General features: G+C 32.3%; 2 protein-coding genes across 2 annotated transcripts; one reads left to right on the plus strand and one right to left on the minus strand.

Annotated features, from left to right (window-relative positions):
• The first annotated feature begins 1,580 nt into the window (after positions 1 to 1,580).
• Positions 1,581 to 3,929, plus strand: LOC127093443 (40S ribosomal protein S3-3). Its single transcript, XM_051032367.1, has 6 exons — positions 1,581 to 1,763; positions 1,859 to 2,006; positions 2,320 to 2,491; positions 3,151 to 3,205; positions 3,292 to 3,423; positions 3,534 to 3,929. Exons 1-6 carry the CDS (start codon positions 1,734 to 1,736, stop codon positions 3,723 to 3,725), a joined length of 729 nt encoding a protein of 242 aa, XP_050888324.1. The 5' UTR covers positions 1,581 to 1,733; the 3' UTR covers positions 3,726 to 3,929.
• Positions 3,930 to 10,406: 6,477 nt separating this feature from the next.
• LOC127091442 (GDSL esterase/lipase EXL3) lies at positions 10,407 to 13,630 on the minus strand (the record flags this gene model as incomplete). The annotated part of the gene is made up of 5 exons (XM_051030080.1): positions 10,407 to 10,797; positions 10,898 to 11,153; positions 11,323 to 11,553; positions 11,630 to 11,760; positions 13,282 to 13,630. Coding segments are annotated over 5 exons (1,158 nt in total), but the record flags the coding sequence as incomplete, so codon positions are not given.
• Positions 13,631 to 14,933: the final 1,303 nt, after the last annotated feature.

Below are 14,933 nucleotides of genomic sequence, written 5' to 3' on the forward strand. Positions count from 1 at the left end.
GCTCCATCTTCAGCCATGGATGCTCCAAGATCAATACCTTCAGTGACAAGTTTCATTTTAACCTCAGGATGAAGATCCTTAGCAGTAACGCATCCACCAAAATTATGACCAAATCAACCACAAGAAAGGTAGAGAAGGTGTAGTCATTCGTATTCAATTTTATAGTGTCTACCCTTTCTCAAAATATAGCAAGAAAATGCCTTAACAAATTAACCTGGATACACAACCTGTCATATTTACCTATCTCTCTCTCTCTCTCTCTCTCTCTCTCTCTCTCTCTCTCTCTCTCTCTCTCTCTCTCTCTCTCTCTCTCTCTCTCTCTCTCTCTCTCTCTCTCTCTCTCTCTCTCTCTCTCTCTCTCTAGAGCGTGTTTTTGTCTATTTTGACTGTTTTTCCTATTTTATTACCAATATACATCAAAACTCTTCCATCGTAGTATTCAATTGGCAAGCCATAAATACGAACCCATACCATAAGCTCTTCAATCGCATCTCCACCAGGATAGAAGTTAGGGCTCCACTCTCGCACAATTAAATAATGACCATAAATCATCCAAGGCCCCTCTAGCAATGCAAATTCTTGATCTTCTTCACATGTAAATGTAACGAGAAAGAATTCTTGCCTAAGTTCCACTATGTTAAGAATGCCTTTCCGCACCCACAATTGTTACAATCTAGTTTCCAAGCCTTTGAACCTGATGTGCCTCCCCAACATCTTGACAATGACGCCATTTTTCCAAGGTTGAGCAATTCGGTTCTCCTCCTTCGGAGAGAGTAGAATTTCAGGGCACTCATACTCATTAGATATGCATTCTTCGATCCTTATTCCTTGCACCTTTCTCCTAAGCTCCAAGAATAACTCTACAATAGTCGTTTTCTTAGAACGAGGAACATTCTCACCTAAGCGCTCCCTAGTAACTATATGTTTATATGAAGGAATACTCTCATGATATTAATGCATTTCTTGATCTTGCATTGTCAATTTCTATCATAACAAGGAAACTGCACCTACGGAATCAAGCCCGTATACAGCTCCGTACATGGTATCATAGAATCATCATCAATTGCTTTGGTAGCAGGGTTTGCAGAAGCAAACCCATCTTTAACATCACTCATAAACGACGAGAAACGCTACAACAACTTCACATGCAATGTCCCTATGAGAGGTCCCTAATTCGAAGATTAGGAATTTAAATCAGATTAGAGGAAACCACCGTCGTCGAAGCTAGATAACCACCAGGGAAGGGTCACGCCGGAACCCTAACCCAACCTCAATCTCACGGAACAACGAGAAGACACTTCTTAATTGTAACTATATTTTAATATTCAATAATATTTATATATTTGATTATAGATCAAAATTAATCTTTTAAATTATAAAAGATATATTAAAACATTTTTTTAGCACTCTAAATTTTTTTGAACTATATTTTTAAAAGTTAAAACAAAGGTGTTCATAACATAAAAACTTGGTAGACGAGATGTTGTCGCAAATATCTAAATTGTGAGTAATAAATAGAATAAAATGACATATATGGGGGGTGTATCAAGTAATATCTTGGACCTTTTCTCTCATGTTGGGCTTGTTCTCTTTCGTTCTGGACTTAATCATTTTTAAGACGAATAACATCACTTATCGCTTCTAGTGTCAACAAATTAGGGTTTCTACTTCTCCGATCATTATCGGCGCCGGCGCTAGTTTTACAAGGCACAGTTTCCATTACCATCTTCACCATGGCCACCCAAATGAGTAAGAAGAGAAAGGTTAGTGACACGATTTTCATTTTTATCCTATATTACCTTAAGTGTTGTTTCATTTCATCTGTTTTCGTTAAAATTTGTGAATTTTTGTGTTGTAGTTTGTTGCCGATGGAGTTTTCTTTGCTGAATTGAACGAGGTTTTGACTCGTGAACTTGCTGAAGATGGTTACTCTGGTGTTGAGGTTAGGGTTACCCCAATGCGCACTGAGATCATTATCAGAGCTACTCGTACCCAAGCCGTTCTAGGTCTGTGATTGCCTCAATTTTTGAAATTTCAATTACTTTGATGGAATTTGATTTGGTATGCCTTTTTTTGTGGCTTAATTGTGCAAATGGATTCTGCATATGTTTTGGTTTAGTCTCTATAACTAACTTTTGAATACTTGAAAATATCTTGGAACATCTAAAATTTATTCATATTAGAATAGGTACATGTATATGTAATAGGTTGAATATTTGATTTTAGTTCTTTAAAAGCCAAAAATAATATATTTGTAGTGGCGAAAAGCATATTTTAACCTTTAAAAAATTATTTTGGAATTTTTGGGGTGTTATTTAGGTGAGAAAGGAAGGAGGATTAGAGAACTCACCTCAGTTGTTCAGAAGAGGTTCAAGTTTCCTGAGAACAGTGTTGAACTTTATGCTGAGAAGGTTAACAATAGAGGACTTTGTGCTATTGCTCAGGCTGAATCTCTGCGTTACAAGCTTCTTGGTGGTCTTGCTGTTCGCAGGTATATTTATACAACTTTGTATGAGTTTCATAATAATGATATATAATGTTGCACATCAAGAATTTGATTTTTTGTATCCTGCTTATATTAATATTGATGTTTAATTATGGGGATTTTTCTTACAGAACTGTGTATGTTGTTGTTAGTTAACAGATTCATCACTTGCTATTTTTCTTGTCTCTTCATATATTTCAGTATCCCACATATCTCATACAAAAGTTTGTTTTTTCTGGTTTTTATGAATTTGTATTTGTGTCATTGTTATTTTGTTAATGTTATTCTGTTGATTTGGAAACGGGAAGAGCATATGTTTTTATTTAATTCAGTAATTGATGTGAACTAGACTAGCTCTAGGTTTTGTGTGGTGTCCTAACTTGATATCTTGTCTTCCACTTCTCTCTTTTGAGAAAGGATAATGCTATGTTTAGCAATCATAACACGTGACCCGTGTTTGTGTGTGCATTGGGTCTAAAATTACATTCCTCTGTTTATTCTTGTATTGTTCAGTATTCGTAATATTTCATATTGTTGCAATCGTAGTATATATCTCCAAAATTCCACATTTTTACATGGCTAGAGTTTATCTGGGAGCTGCTAAATTCTTGAATACAATTTTGTGCTTGCGGTGACTGAACTGTGTCCTGCACTCTCTATTGTAGGGCTTGCTATGGTGTTTTGAGATTTGTTATGGAAAGTGGTGCCAAGGGATGCGAGGTATGTCTTGAAAAAGTGGCTTTCAACTCATTTATTATATTGCTTTCTGTACTAATTTGGTAGTAACTGTTAATTTTTTTTATTAGGTCATTGTCAGTGGAAAGTTGAGGGCCCAAAGAGCTAAATCCATGAAGTTTAAGGATGGATACATGATTTCTTCTGGGCAACCAGTCAAAGATTACATCGACTCTGCAGTTAGACACGTGCTCCTCAGACAGGTTTGCTTATGCTCTTACCTCAGAATTATTTCGCCCCCAAAGTTTTCAAATTGTTCATTCATTTTGTTTGTTATGGAGTTGCTAACAATTCATTTCATATTGTCTTGTAGGGTGTTCTTGGTATCAAAGTAAAGATTATGCTTGATTGGGATCCTAAAGGGAAACAGGGCCCTAAAACACCCCTCCCTGATATTGTCACTATCCACACTCCAAAGGAGGAGGAATACAACCCACCTCAGGAATACAACCAACCTCCTCCTGCCGTTTTGGACGCCACTGATATTGCGGTGCCCGTTGCTTAATATGTTTTGATTTTTCTGGACCATTTAATAGTAGCTTGTACTTTCATTTCTCATTAAGAAATTGCTATACTCTGTTACAAGTGTTTAATCATCGTTTTATTTTTATTAATTGTGGTTATGGTTCCTGTAATATAGGACTAATATGCTTTTGGTTGGCACACTTTTGTTTACATTAATCTCTATCATTTAATATTCTTCCACTTATTCCATTTGTTCGATTGGACTATACCCTAAACATTTATGTGTCCAAGTAATTGCCAAGTAGATTTTTGAACGACCTTTGTACCACTTTGAAATAAAAATTAAATAACATTGTTCTGAATTCCCTGTTTAATGTTCATCTTCACTTAAAGTAATGGGTCTCATTCTCATGTAATCATACCAGAGTTTAGTGGCAGGACTATAGTAGAAATAATTACATTCACTAGTGAAGCGGAAATAATACCTGAGCATAAGGACAAAGGATTTACAAAAACAGTTGTGAAACAAGTAATTTGTTTCACATAAAAACTATTGAGATGCTCATAATCAATTACAGAGATTCGGAGAGTTGTTTCATTTCCAAACGATTCATTCTAATCTGGATTTTGTAAATCAATTTACAACCGGGTTATTGCTTTTGGGCTTTAATTAGATCCAATTTGTTTTTTTTTTTTAAATTAAGAGAAACCGATGTCTTTTTAATACCCCTAATTTCTTATGGCACTTGTATAAGTGGAGAATCATGGAAAATTTTGAAAAAGGATTCCAATGACCTTACAACATAATGTGTCCGGTCTCCCATCTGGCGAATGAGATTGAGAATGGTAAGCATCTCATGTACAATGACATTCATATTTAACCAAGAATTACAATGGCGAAGGAGTAATTGAATTAAGCTCAATAACGATGAGCTTTTTAATCAAACTTTTCCCTATTTGGTGCGTGGGTTCTTTTGCGTGATAGCACATGTTTATAATTGAAAAAATGACAATGGCAATTCTCTTATCGCGTAAATGTGAGCAATGTTGTATGGATCAATGATAGATAGGTAATAGTCCATTTTGAGTAATAAAGAGAAAGAAAATATATTTCTAAATTGTTAGAAAGTTGAAAAATTGAAAGAATATTGACAAAGGATGCTAAGTCACAATAGGGGGGTGGAGAATTTGATGACACAGGTTTGACCGTTTGTGGTGCGGTGGAGCTTTGATAATTAGGGGTGGTAAACAAACATGATTTTGATTTTTCTGTAAAAGCTCGAAAAAATGGAGTAAGACAAAACAGATATATTAGATATAGTAAACGTAAAATCTTGGCCCGTCCTGGAAAAAATAATGGCGGGAGGGCCTGATGGGTCCTGTATCCATAAAGTTTAAAATTACAAAATTCATGTTAGTGTCTGCATTTGCAAAAAGAACGGGGCGAGGCAGGGCGAGCCTTGCACAATAAAGAGTGCATGCCTAAATTATTTACTCATACTGTAAACAAATGCAAGAAAAACGGGCATGCCTAACGATTCAGGTAGGTTTTTCCAACTTACCGACAATCAACGACATTGTTGGTCGACTTCGGCAGGCAATTCGAGTCAGGCTTCAATCCTATTAAGTCAACTTATGTGTATTAGATTTGGTTGTTTTGGTGTGCAGATTCATTCGTTAATGGCTTGTGTTTTAGATCTGTTAAGGATCCGTTTGATTCTATTATATATAAATATGTATCTCTATCATTCTTGCCTTCACAAATTTGAGAACTTCCGAGCTGAAGAAAAAGAGAAGGGTTAGAAATCTTATTGAAATATTTAGATAGGCAAGGGTAGAAATGTTATGGAGTTCTTCGAATTTGGAAAATCTTTGGAGGTATGTAAGGGGATTGGGAAACACATATAAATACTTTGGAATTGTGTGATTCATATATAGAGAAAGTTTGAGAGATTGAGAAACACTTGGGTAAAAAATATGGTTTGTTTTTGGGAACTTAAGTTGTTATTTTCTTGCAACTCTTTTGTAATCTCTTGTAACAAATTTTGAAAATATAGTGAACAAAGGAGACATTTTCATTCATAAAAGTTAATTTTGATCGAACTGGGTATACATGTTTCTTTGTTCTTGTCTCTTATATTTTTACTTTTATTTTTGTGTATTTGCCTTTACTCTTAACATGTAAGTATGTTGTCAAGGTCATAAATTTGTTTGCCATTATTCTTTGTCACACACATCAAATTTCTTGGTGTGTTAGAAGCTATCAACAAATTCACTAGAATTGTTAGAGTTTTCACAACAAGTGATGTCCATCATGGGCAAAAAAAATTTGTTTACAAGTGAGATCCATGGGTTCTAAATGACATATAGAGATAATAATTTTAGATTGTGAAAAATGAAGATGCAAGTAATTTTAACTCGGGATAAGCGCATTGAAGCATTGAAGGGTGATACATCAATGCCTACACACTTAACACAAGTAGAGAAAATCGAGATGACGATAAGGCCAAAAGTTGAAAGGGAAACCACTAAGGAGAAGATTGCGACTTTGATGTGGGAAAAACTTCATTGTGTATGATCAAATCTTTGGCTTACATGTTGTGTCTGAAACAACAACTCAACTCATTCCGAATGGCAGCAAACAAATCCATAAGGGAGCAGTTGACCGAATTCACAAGATCATTGATGATATGGAGAACATTGAGGCGAACATTGATGATGAAGAGAATTTGTATTCTTGTTAAACTCATTAACTTAATCCATTAAGCAGTTCAAGGATGCCTTTCTTTATGGTAAAAAAAGTATTATTGCTTTGAATGAAGTCCAACTCGTTGTGAAATTCAAGTAACTTTAAAAGAAAAAAGATTTGAAAATTGACGATATTGATGAATGCTAGAGTGTCTCAAGAGGAGGAGGTGAGAGTCTAGAGGGATATCCAAATCAAATAGGTTTGACAAGTCATGATTAAAAATTTTACTTGTCATAAAAATGGTCACTTTATTAGGCGTTTTCTTGAAAGGAGGGGCAAGGATGATTTTGTTCATATTGTAGTTGTCTCAGAGGAAGATAATTAGGGGAGTGCTGGTGCATTAGTGGTGTCGGGTTTTGAGATTGACGAAATTTGGATCATGAACTTATGTTTCTATTGTCACATGTGTCAAAGAAAAGAATACTCTAAAACTTTGAGGCTAGAGGAAGGTATTGTAGTTTGCCTCGATGATAATAAGGCTTGCAAGATTCATGGTATTGTTACAATCAGACTTAAAATGTTCGATGATCGTGAGTTTCTTCTTCATAACATGAAGTATGTTATGTAGCATAGAATTAATTTGTTATCCAATATCATGTTTGATGATCTACGATATTGCACTAGAGTTGAACATGGAATGGTTAAGATTTCACATGGTGGAAAGATCATAGCTAAAGGGTCTAAAATATGTGTCTTATATATTTTATAAGATTTTAATGATGTTGTTCAATCATCATCAGATAATGAAGACTTTCATGATGTGAACAAACTAGGGGATTTGAGTTCAAAGCATGATAGATTTTTGAAGGTTGTTTCACTACATTTTGATGAGTTTTTTTAGAAGATAATGGATAGAAACACATTTGACTATTGTGTTGCCTTTGAATTTATAAGGTAAGGTTGGTACCAAAGAGTCTTATCAAGTTGGAAGGTGTTCATTTAAATGAATAAACATCCCAACACTTACAGAGGTTTGTTGTAGGAAAGTGTAACCAACTAGGTTTTGAAGGTCGTCAAAGTTTTTCCTATTGCCAAATCAAATTTATGGTAATTGTGTTTTTAATTTCTATCTATAAGGTGGGAAGTGTTATGATTTGTGGAAAGTGGAGCCTGAAGGATCAAAAGCTCATTAGAAGAAGATTCTAGGTTCAAATTAAGTGCTAAAGTCAAAGATAGTGTGGCAAAGAATAAGAAGCTTCAGAGTTGTGAAAGAGAGCAAGTGTGAAAGTTCACCAAGTCAGTGTCGAGTGATCAATATCTATAAAGATATAAGACTAACTCTTGATTCTACTAAGAAAAATCAAACACACACACACACACACACACAACACACCACACACACACACACACACACACACACACACACACACACACACACACAAACAAACACACACACACACACACACAAACACACACTTGAAACTCTTGAAAAACCTATATTAATTTCATAAATCACCTAAAAATATTTTAAAAGCCCAACTAATTGATTATGGAGCTGTTTAATCAATTGAAGTATGTTTTAGAAACATATATTCTATTAGGCCTTTGGGATAGTTAATTATATCAATTTGTAACACCTATAATAGATTGGCAAAGTCCCTCAATGGTTGACATAAGTTAGAAATAAAAACCTTCCATTTTTGGGGGTCATATTTGAAAAACCCATGGATTGTTTCCATATTTTAGTCACCTTTATCCTATAAATAAAGGGCTTCTTCATCGTTTCTTACAGACCAAAAAACGTATTTGAGATGCATTTCTCTCACTCTTCTTTATTTCTTTATTTCTCACACTTTCCTTAGTGCTTTTGAGAGTAAAATCTTTATATCTGTGAGTATGGGAGCTAAACGAGTATGTCCACCACGTAAATGCCTGCAAAAAAAAGGGAAAGACAAAGCGGGCTTTATTGAGTGTGCTGACTTAAAACCTTGGCCCTCCCAACAAAAAAATGAGGGCGAGGGTAAGGAGGGCCCGCGAGCATTGCACTTTTAAAGCCTAAGAGTTGCAAAGGTAAACCAAGTAAAAATATCTATTTTGATTGTTAAGGTAAACCAAGTAAAAACTCTGTTTGGTTTGAGAGGGATCCGTTATTAAAACTCTCAATCGGTTCGTGAACTAAGTCATTTGTTAAAAATGTCTCTCTTGGTTCGCGAGTTTAGCCTATGCTAAAAGCTATCAGTTGGTTGCGGAGGTCTGCGTACTTAAAGCTTCGGTCTTGGTTGGAAAGTTAGCCATTGAAAAACTCCAATCCTTGTATTAGGAGATTCATGGTCATATCTTATAAAATATCTAAAGATAGTGGAAACATTAAAGGAGAAATTCTTGGAGAGAGGAATAAGTCACTTCATTAAGACCGAACCTCTATAATTTTGGTATTTTCTCTTATCCCTTAACTCTTTACATTCTAGTCATTTATTTATGTTGCTTTTACCCTGTCTGTTATACAAAAGAGTTTTAAACTTTAAATTTGTAAAAGATTTTATTTTGAAAATGGACTTTCAATCTCACACAAATTCACACCCTCTCTTTTGTTTGGAGTCTCATGTCTAACAGAGAGGAAGATTTTAGAAACTCCGGTGGATAATACTTAGTTTGTGGTGTAGGTCTCCATTAGGGATACTAGTAGTAAATACATAACAATTACAAACTATCCTTTGACTTGTGATAAGATAATAAAGGAGATTGTACTATCTCAAAGGTACAATTATGCCGGTGTTACACTTTGAATGTGTCTGAAGGGTTGCAAAACTAAAAAATGGACCTTCAGGGAAGCATTAGAAAATAGGTGGAGTCGAATACAATTGAAAAACCATGCTTATGGACTTGTTAGATTACCTAAGCCAAAAAAGATGGTTGAAAGCAATTGGATGCAAATGGCAAGCTCAATGTTCAAACGTGGTTTGGACTTGATTAAAGTTGTCGAATGATAATTCAATTTAGAGAGCACAACAATGTGGTTGACGAGTAAATTGACATCAGCATGAGTTTAAGTCAAAGAGTAAAAGATACAGCTAAGAGCACTAGCAGTGCACTAAAACGATAAAAGTCGGCTAAACAGAAGCCCAAACAAGGGAAGACGAGTAGAAGAAAAACCACAAAAAAAGAGAACAACCAATCCACCATGCTAAATAGAAGTCTACATCAAGACACCAAACACCACATCACCAAATAAAGGTAAACGCGATCACCTAAAAGAATAAAGGAGGACAACTGACCTCACAACACACCCCTAAAAACAAAGGCACCAAATCGAGTCTCACTCCCAATCAAGCAAAGAAAAGATTGAAAATGGAGTATGAACATAAACCCACTTTTGAATTTAATTGTCTCTGTTTTTATTTTTTACTCACATCAAATTTTTTAATGTATTTGAAGTTATCAACAAATTCACTAAATTTGTTAGAATTTTCACAATAAAACCATTTGAATGTTAAAAGAAAAAAGTTAAGAAAAATTTGACACGTCAAATTCAATATTTTGTTGCAGAAAAGTAATCGTGGATGATAAAATTATGATTTCGTTACAAAACCATGACTCTAATATTTATATTAATCCATGCATGCTCTCTTAGGTATTCATGCACATGCATGGTGCTTAACATTGCCATATCCACACATGATGCAATGCTATATATCTTAGACTATAAGTTCCTCTTCTAATAGTGGAACCTGGCTAGCAACTTCCTTGATCTAAACAATATGAAATTATACATCTTTCAAAATAGATGATACCAATATAATTGTTCTTGTTTTGTTTTACCAATTGTTTTTTAAATTCAAATATGAACACTATCAATTTTACTAATCAATTGTTAATTAATAATAAACTTTTCATAACGAACAACTGTCCTATTATATGAATACATAAATTCTCTTCGAGAATTTGTTTTAAGAGAGTTGCATATATATTTTAAATGTGTTAAATATTTCAAAAGTTTTAAAAAACAATATATTATATTAGTATATAAAATCGTATTGTTTTTATAAAAATATCATATATTTTAAGATACAGACACAATCCTTTAAATTTTTTTCCACTAAAACCTCCCAAAAATCAACTTTTAAATAGATAGTAAGTACTAATACTTGAAACAATCAATCATCTTAATCCCCAGACAAACAAGAAATTGGATTCTTTGACTGCAAAATCCAACAATTAAATTGACAAACTCATTATAACAATCTGCTGAAAGATTCTTGAAGAATCGCATCTACTAGCTTTCTATAAGCTCCTTCAGTAGGATGGTAACTATCCCAAAACACATATTCAGAAGCATCAGAACAAGTAGTATCAAAAGGATTGCATAGCACTGCAACCTCTAGTTTCCCTGTGCCACAACAACCTCTATCCACAACTTTGAACCCTAAAATTCAATAAGAAAATAAAAACTTGGTTAACAAATGTGTAATATAAGGGTTGCATAGTCACTTTTTCTATAGTACTTTGAGATCAAATATCATTACCATATTTTTGATAATTGAGAATGATATCAAGTAGAGGATTGTAAGCATCAATGTAAACTATCTTGCTATTAGGTGAGTTGTGACCTAGAGAATCAAGCTCCTTTGAGAGTTTGAGATTGAATAACTTTGCTGCATCATTATATTTTTCTGCACATTCTCTTACTATCCCTCCAGCAAGAGTTCTTTGTGATGGCACACATCCTATTGGTGGTGCACCTAGTACAGCAATTCTTCTAGCTCCAAGTTTGTATATTTCCTATTCAAGGGGGAAAATAATCATATAGTAAGTCAAAGTTTTTTTAGTATGAATCAAATATCTTCTAAATACAGCTGCAGAGACTAATTCTTCGACCTCAGTAAATTATAAAAGATTTAACCTAACCCTGCTATTTTTTATTTATTTATAAATATAAAGTATGTATTACCTTTACAAAATTAGTGGCTGAGTTGGACATAAGATCAGTGTAAGCAGGAATGTCATATTGTAATCTTGCATGAGCAATAAAATATGTGTTGGCAATGTCATCACTACCTCCCACCAAAACAAAAAGACTATTGGTTAGGATGAAGTTTGTTCTTTCTTCTCCAACCATGTTTTTCAGCTTTCCTATGTATTCTTTGAACATGTCTAGTTGAGTCGATAACGGTATCACCGACTGATAATATTATGAAATAATCATTAGTGTCATTTTAATTAATAAAAAACTATTTTTAATATATATATATATTTACCGCAATTTGTGGTGTCAATGGATCGTATCCTGATGCTGCGGAGGCGAACCCTACGCCCGTAAGAAGATCAGTTGATTTGAGATTTGGATCCAAATATGCAGGTACATACCCCTTGATACCCAATTCTTCAGCTGCAAGGAAGTTCATTGGAAATCAGAATCTGACCTATTGATAATTTGTTTTATGCATGGTAGTTTTATTGATCACTGCAAATAAGGCACTTATATTTTAACTTGCATAGTAACATTTCTAAAGTGTTTTGTTTTGTCACTATCATCCTCCTTCTTCTTCTCCCCCTATCTTTTATCCCCACTTTCTATAAATGTGACAATTTTTTATATATTAATTTTGAGATTGAACTCTTTGACTATCAGGATAATGATGTCAAATCTAAAAATATTTGATTTTTTCGGTTGAAAAAATATAATTTAAATAAAGTAACAAAAAATCTAGACATGAATTTGGGAAAAAACAGTTATTTGTTTATAAGTTTCTAGTGAAAAATACAAAAGAAAAATATAAGTTTTCTAGAGCACCCATTTAATAAGTGAGAGGTTTTGAATTCAACTCTCAATGAAAATAATTTATTTTATTAATTTTAATATTTCAAGTTCAAATCTCATATATATATATATATATATATATATATATATATATATATATATATATATATATATATATATATATATATATATATATATATAAATAAATTTAAAATATAATTCATATTTTATTTTAAGAAATTAATTATTATGCTGTCGGTATAAAATATTTTATATGATTGCTGAATCACAATCATACTTCAAATATTTTTATATTCAATTAAATTTAACAAGAACCTACACAGGAAGATACATAGGTCTCTGGGAAATAGAACATACATGATGTTATTATAAGTCATATTTTGGTGGATCCCACAAAAAAAGAAATCTGAAATCATAAATATTTTGGTGGATTGAAGATCTCATACTTTCTCCAAGTTGTTAGGATCTATCAATAGAAAATAAATAAATAAATGAAACAATCAAACTTTTTAATACTTGTTACTATTCTTCTCTTTTACTAATTATTGCTATGTTATCAATTTAATTTAATCATAACTTCATGAAGTAATTTTGTAGCCAAAAAGATCTATAGATGAAAAACACAAAAAAAATTGGTAATATATATTAAACGACCAATATTCTTTCCCCAATTCAAAAATTACTACATTCAGACCCTATCAAAATGGCTATCTGTCAATTTTCACACCCAAAATATCATAGTGCTAAAGAAAAACTGTACAAATGAAGACAAAAATAAGTTTCTAAATTTGAACAAATATCTCAACAAATGTTTTGCTTTGATGATTAGAAATGAGAGAAAATAGAAAAGAAAATGTTGTAATGAATATATATATATATATATATATATATATATATATATATATATATATATATATATATATATATATATATATATATATATAGATAGAGAGAGAGAGAGAGAGAGAGAGAGAGAGAGAGAGAGAGAGAGAGAGAGAGAGAGAGAGAGAGAGAGAGAGAGAGAGAGAGAGAGAGAGAGAGAGAGAGAGAGAGAGAGAGAGAGAGAGAGAGAGAGAGAGAGAGAGAGAGAGAGAGAGAGAGAGAGAGAGAGAGAGAGAGAGAGAATACCTAGAATGTCTGAAGGAATTTTTCCATTGCAAAATCTACCAGTTGGAACACCACCTTGAAAATCTTTGCCATAAGGAGGGAAGTTAGATTTGACCAAAGTTTTGAGGTGATTGTTGTTTCCTGAGTCAACGATTGAATCTCCAAATGCTATCACTGCTGGAACTGTAACATTTGGAGGAAGCTTTATCACAGCCTTTGCTTTGAAGCACAAAGTAAAGAATAGAATGAAATGGATCAAGAACGAAGAAGTCATTGGAGAAACACAACAAACACTTGTTCCTTCTTGTGAATGAAATAAAGAAGGTTTTAAATGTATTATAGGATAATGTATTTTACATGAATATTTATACACAAACAATTAGGATCATAACTACTACTAGAACTTCAGCTGCTCGAGGTCCTGTCCAATAAATGTGTTTTATCTTTATTATAAGAGACAAATGTTTTAATAAAATTATGTAATATAATAGCGAGTGAGAGAAATCATATTTGTTAGTTGAATTAAATAATTCAAATATATTGATGATATATTTGTTGAATCTTTCATAAATCAATAATTTTTTAAAATAATATTAATATAAAGTTTTGTGCGTTAATATGACTCCAATAGGTATACAGTAATGTTGAAGATGCGTGAGTTAAAATTTTAACATACTAGATATTATTATTTGTTTTAAAGAGTAAAATTTTGATTATTAAGCTATTTGTCAAAAGTAAAATTGTTTTACTTTTTTTTTTTTATTTAAATATTTCTTTAAGATTGGAGAAAGTATAAGCAAACTTTTAAATTTGCAAAATGAGAAAAAATGTTTATAAAGACTAAAATCCATGGGTTAAATTTATTTGTGGGAAATAAAACAGCTCACACACAGTTGTTTTTATTTAATAAGAATATATTACAGGCAGTTGGATTCTGAAATTAATGTAATGAAAATAAATTTTTTTTGTATAAAAATAGTATAATTAAAGTTTTAGGTGGGGAGGGTGAGCCTAGAGGACTTGTCACGTTGTCAAGAAATTACTCGGGGTGTGAAGTGTGTACTGCCCATATTTTGAATATATGCGCAAATAATATGAAATAATTATATTATTAATGAAACAAGATGTAACTATTATTTATTATTATTATGGCAAAAAAAATTATTGATTTATAAATATTATGAGATTAATTGTTATGCACTGTCATTATAAAAAGTTTTACACTGTCAATGCATCACAATCATCTATTTGTATTACTTTTTAAATATTTAAAATAAAAGTCAAATATTTCAAATAATGTGATTAACTGATAGTTTAAAAAATCTTTACATTATTAGAGTATATCAATTAAATTCAAATATTATTGTCAGTTGAACTAATCCACCCTCTAACTAAGGATAAAATTAAAAGTCACCAAGATAATTGTTCTATCTTTAAATATTCTTATGAGTTAGACCCATAAATGATTCATTTGCTAGTTATTAGAGATCATATCACTAAAAGGGACCACAATAGAGGCGGTTCTTTAAGATCTACCAAAAAAATATAGTCTTTTATACCGATGATTTATGGTAATGGAGAAGAAATTGAAATATATATATATATATATATATATATATATATATATATATATATATATATATATATATATATATATATATATATATATATAT

This window comes from Lathyrus oleraceus, chromosome 6 (genome assembly GCF_024323335.1).
Source record: "Lathyrus oleraceus cultivar Zhongwan6 chromosome 6, CAAS_Psat_ZW6_1.0, whole genome shotgun sequence".
Classification (NCBI taxonomy): Eukaryota; Viridiplantae; Streptophyta; class Magnoliopsida; order Fabales; family Fabaceae; genus Lathyrus; species Lathyrus oleraceus.